Raw genomic sequence first — 5646 nt, 5'->3', positions numbered from 1 at the left:
CCTACACACCGGAATTTTCACATGCTGAAGATGGCAGTGTGGTTTATGACTGGGAATACATTGGTTTTACTCCTTGTTCAGCCACATGTCTTGGAGGTACTTTTAGTTAGTTATTTATTTATCCTGAGTTGTAAGAATTTGCCATCGTTTGACACTGTGTTACCCTAAATTAGCCATGTTGATCTGTTGGAAAACATGCATCTTCAAGTTTTAAGTTATTTCTAGGTCATCCATAGAGTATTTCAACTTCATATCCTGTGTTCAAACACCAACTTTATTTGGCTAAGTAAGGTGCAAGAAGCTCTTGATACAGCAACTTGCTTTAGTCTTGTTGCTGCAGGAGTCTCAGCTGCCAGGTAGTTGGTGGTACCGACATGTTTGGTGCATCAGTGATGGGCATGATAAGATGACCTTTCTTTTCCTAGGAACTGAAAGGGTATGGCTGCGGAGTTAAAATTCCCAAAATGCCACCATTTTCTGCAGTACAGTAGGGATACAGAGTTGTAATTAGGGAGACTTGCTATCGGTGTGACCTGCATGACAATCAAATGGGAGTTTGTTAAGGTCTTGGTACAGTATATCACTCCATAGGAACTCTGTGCCATACATCTGTCTGCAAGTAGTCAGGCACATTCCTGTTTCAATGTAATTGAATCTCTATGTCGTCCTAAGTACATGTTACTAGACAAGGCTGCTTGTGTTGCTACTACATATGGTACTTTGGGACTGAACACAAGTGAGTTATGAAGTGTTAAGTGGAGTCAGTGGAATTGCGAACACACCTATATATGACAGGACTGATGACATCAGTGGGAAGCGAAGACAGTGGTACCCATAGAAGAATTAAAAAAATGTAGAAAAGGGGAGAACAGAAACAATTGGAAGCAGAGAGCCAGTCTAGAGCTCACAGAAAGCAGCCTCCTTTGTACTGTTCACCACTTCAAACCTTGAAGACAGAAGTTGGGAGGGAAGCCCTAGAGTGCTATCGGCAGGATGGTAAGTGACTGATAAGTGCCTCCTTTATCCTTTACTACTGCTGTTTAGTGATGGGGTTGGTCTATAGAAATATCAGCACGAAAGCTGATGCATCCCATTCCGTCTGCTGCCTTCAGTGGGCATTTTGACTGGCAAGGTAGAAGAGGCTGTAGTCCAAGTATATGTATGTACAAAAGTGAGACGGTAGTGAGAGCTGTTGTGACTGAGTGTTTCTGTTTCTTTGTTTTAATGAGGGAAGCGTTTTTAGAAATAAGGAAATTTTACACTGAAACAGAAACAAGGCTTTCATTACTACTAAATTTGTAGTTCTCTTTGTCACATCTCAACTGATTCTTGCAATGTACAGCCATTCCATTGCCATCTTAAATCCACTTTACTACTACTTTTTAGCCAATATCTTTGTCAAAGGTGTTCTAAAACTCCAAAGTTTTTTAATTTTGATGACATCAGCAGACATCTAGGCTGAAATAATCTCTAGGCTTTGCCTGTTCTTTTGTATTTCCTGCGTCTTCACTTGTGAGTTTGTCCATGCAAAAACGTTCACATAAAAGCTTGCACTTGGAGTGCAAGCTGACGGTAATTTAAGGAGCCTGTACTGAAGACCTTAGTTTCACTTGCTGGCACAAAGGAACTTCAAAATGACCAATGAGCAGAATCCTGTGCTCAGTTTAATTTTGTTCCTGAGGGAGCTGAGTGCGAATTCTGTTGCTGACTTCTGGCACTTTCATGAATTTGTGATGTTTCTTGACCCACAATTGTCCAATAGGTGTTCACAGTAATCTTACCATTTGTTTGATGCACAATAGAAATGATCCACTTGAAGTTTGAAAGAAGAAACCTGGTTGTGTTCTTCAGACTTCTGTGGTATCACTGGTGCTATGTCTAGACATTTTTCTTATGTGATGCTCCTGGGAAATGTGGGAAGTTGTCAGGATATTTTATCAATGAACAGCTTCAGAAGTCCCTGAGCTGTTATGCTAGTTAGGTAGCAGTGATTTTTTTCCTTCTATCAGTTCTGGTCTTCATGCTGCCTTGGCAAAGGCTTTCAAACAGACCAAAAATTACCTGCCGATAAATAGTTTTAAGGGAACCAGACATCTCTTCTGTTTCCAACTTATTGCAGTGTACTAACTAATGATCTCACTGTCTACTATTTTTCCATTGTGTAGTTCAAAGGAGCTGATCCATTTCTGCAAAGTTTTATGTTCAAATCTCATTTCAATTAGATGAACTCTTTCATTACAAGAAATAAATGTTGTCTGAGTTTGGAATATCCCAGTGTAACGTAAATTATATTAGGTACTTTTTCTCTAGTATGTATGTATCTAGCAGTGGCTATCAAAATAAATTCCTGTGGATTTCTGTATCCTCGGAACTCCCTACCCCCATTTCTTAGTGCTTGACTGTCTCTGAATGAGGGAAAAGTCTGCAGGGTCTAAGTTTTAGAAGCTGGAAGCTTTATAGCCACTGTTTGAGCAAGGACCGAATCTCTGTTTCTGTGCTTGTCACTCGCACCTTTTTTTAAATCCTCATACAGACTAGACTTTGAATTCAAACTCTCCTCTGGTCCCTCTCCAAAGCAGACGTAAAAATGCAGATGGAAACATTGTTTTTGAGGTATTAGAATTACAGAGATGAAGCGTTCTGCAAGGCGTTATCAAACATCATCTTTACTTTCCAGCTCATCATGTTTAGCGGGCTCTAGAGCGTTAGTAACATGAGTCCTTGGTCACTTTGTGTGCTTTCTGCACCAAATCTGTGTGGCTTGTCGTGCAGCATATTGAGTGCCATAAAATTTATGGCTGTAAGCATTATGCCTGTTAGAATAATTAATACTGCTTTCATCAATCTTTCCATGACTGCAAATAAAAGTTGTCCAGGCTAATTGAGGCAGACATCACCTTCAACATCCATAGGAAACTCTGTAACCATCCTGAAAACTAAAGATCTATTTTGTCTTCAGTGACTGAAGAAATCCTGAACTGAAAATAAGCCAACTGTGTGCTCAGGGATCTCAGGATTTGCCCTCATTTTCCCAGAATGTTGTGGTGTTTTTTCAATCTGAAGAACTTTGGCCCTGATACAAGAGCCCACGACATAAGTATAAGTTTAATTTTCATAATATTGTCAGTAAGAAGTAATAGTTGTTATCAGAATAAAGAGTACGCCTGAGGAGAAGAAATGTTTTTCTTGTAATCTGTAGTATTTCTTTAGTGTTGTCAATCATTTAACTACGCTATAATATTTTAAAGGGATGTTTTCCATTTAAAAAAATAACTGAATGTTTTCTGGGTCCTTGATTAAAAACACTTTTGCAAAAGGCAGATTTTTGGTATTTCAGTGTAATTATTATTATTTATATTCCATATGCTTCAAAAATTATGATTCAGCCCCCATCCCCCCCCCTTCATTACATTGGCTTAAAAATAATAAGTTTAAATAATAAATACATATGCACTTCTTGTTGATTCCTCTATAGTCTGTGGCTTTGGAAGCTTTAGGGTGCGGTCAAACTGTGTATTCAGGCTTTTGTCTGGACTATAGTTGCTAAAAGTTTACTATTTTATTTATAAGAAACCTGAGATTCTTAGAAAATCCATGGATTCTAGCCAAATTTAAGGGCTCTTAAGAAAAACAATGACCATTCTGAGAGTCACATATAAAGTTGAGAGCATTTGCAATAGTGTTGTAGGCAATTTGGTAACTGGTTACTCCTATGACGAGTTTCATGAACTGCAGACCCGAACTGTTTACTCTTTACAGAAGGAGGACAAATAACATTGCCAGTTTCGATAGATTTACAGAGAGGCTCAAGCATTTGTAGGACTTGGCATTTCTGCTGAGTTATTTTCAGCTGACAGTACATATTTTTAAGCAGTCACCAAGCTGAGACTATCTCATAGATATAAATGCCTGTCCTTCCTCTTCCAGGTATAGAGAATAGACCCACCCTCTTACCATTTGCACAGCAACTTTCCACCCCCATTTGCTTTGTACTCTAAAAAAGGCAGAAACAAAACGCCTGGGCTTTTTTTCAAGCATTCTGATCTTTTACACAGCTTCATGCACTGTGTATTTCACTGCATAGAAAAGCTTGTAAAAGAATGTAAATGTATGTGGTTTGAATGCTGGGTTAAAATAGAAAATATTCTATTTCACCGAATAGTAGGATAATTACTACAATAGCGCATCAGATTACTGTAAAAATACTTAATGCTCCCTGCTGCATACATAATGTTTTAGTTAAATTATCTACTATGTTTATATTATAAGCCAAGAAAGTCATACATATAAAACTTTGCTTGTTTGAATAATAGATTTTTCCATTTTCCAGTCGACATAGAATAAGAAATTAATCAGTGATTGAAGTTCCCAACTAATGGAAAAATTATAGTTTGGGGTGAGAACTCTGATTAATTGTCAAGACATTTTGACAGTTAAGTGCAAGCAAATGCTGCATCAATTAAGTGTAGTTATTTATTGAATAGAATCCTTGACCTGAGAACCAAGGAACAGGAAAGGGGGTGCGTGGTATGTTCATAACAACTCTTTAATATCTGTTTTGTACTTAAGGCATCAAAACAGGGTGCCATTTTTCTTTCAATAAGGCCCCTTGTGGAGAGAGATCACTACTGTAGTTTGTGCCCCGTGGTGAAGTCAGTTGAAAGATACACCTCATATCGACATTTTCTTCTGGTAACACAATTAAAGCTGGGTAGGTCATGCTGCAAGGCAGAAGTGGTTTAATGAACTCCAGGTGGCAAGTCACAGTCAAAAACCATCACCTGCTATGACATGCCTTTTGTTCATTTAGCTGGCCAATTTAGCTTGTATAACACTGAGATAAAAAGTTCCCATGGGATTATTGCTGATTTAGATGGTCTGAAAGGAATCTCATTTCATTCCTCTCCATTGTGTGAGCTGTTAAGACGTTACTTATCACAACCTGTTCCAGAGCACCATCTCCTCTGAGTGGGTTTTTCCCCAGGAACACAGACATGTCAGCGAAACTGGTGGTTGGTAGCATAGGGTACATTTTGACTTAAAATAGAGGCTCTATGGATGCTTCATATGTGCTTGATTGCTTGTCTGGTAATGTGGTTCTATTTTGGCCAGAACACAATTCCTCAATCTTTCTTTCTCCCCTGTAGACAGTCAGATGTGCATTTCCTACCTAAGGGGACAGGGAAGGTGCGCCTGTTAAACAAACACTTGGGGTCAGTTGGACAGAAAAAGTTTGATTCCTTTGGTTGTCAGTCTGGAATAAAATAGCAGAGTTCTAGAAACCATGTTTATTTACTGGTTTGTCTTTTTTCAGGCATTTTAATGTCTGAATTACACTAATAGTACTCGCTGTTAAAGGTTTCTTCTCAGCCCAGCTAGTAAAATATGTTTTACTCAATGCGTGTGTTCTATGTTAATGTAATTATGAATACTTTGATATAAGAGAACTGAATAGGTTGTCAATCATATTTAAGGTCAGGTCTTCTGTTCTATAAAAATTCATCACTTTGTAGATGTAGTCAAAACATTTATATAACAAGGTCTTTCTGAACTGAAAATGAGTCCCAGAGGGGATCTAGAGGTGTATCAGAGCCTGAAAGAAATTGGAATCTACGTTATTGTGAAAATTGCTGCTGGTTTACTCCT

The 5646-nt window shown here is 38.3% G+C and overlaps 1 protein-coding gene across 1 annotated transcript in view; it reads left to right on the top strand.

Moving 5' to 3' along the window:
* Positions 1 to 5646, top strand: part of ADAMTSL3 (ADAMTS-like 3) — a 183058-nt gene that overhangs the window by 140387 nt on the left and 37025 nt on the right. Inside the window, exon 16 of the mRNA XM_009886113.1 lies at positions 1 to 96. Coding sequence (XP_009884415.1) covers positions 1 to 96 — 96 coding nt within the window. The remainder of the gene's footprint in view (positions 97 to 5646) is intronic.

This window comes from Charadrius vociferus, unplaced genomic scaffold (genome assembly GCF_000708025.1).
Source record: "Charadrius vociferus isolate BGI_N301 unplaced genomic scaffold, ASM70802v2 scaffold365, whole genome shotgun sequence".
Taxonomy (NCBI): domain Eukaryota; kingdom Metazoa; phylum Chordata; class Aves; order Charadriiformes; family Charadriidae; genus Charadrius; species Charadrius vociferus.
Note: the sequence above shows the minus strand (reverse complement) of the source record. Positions and strands in the feature narration are given on the sequence as shown.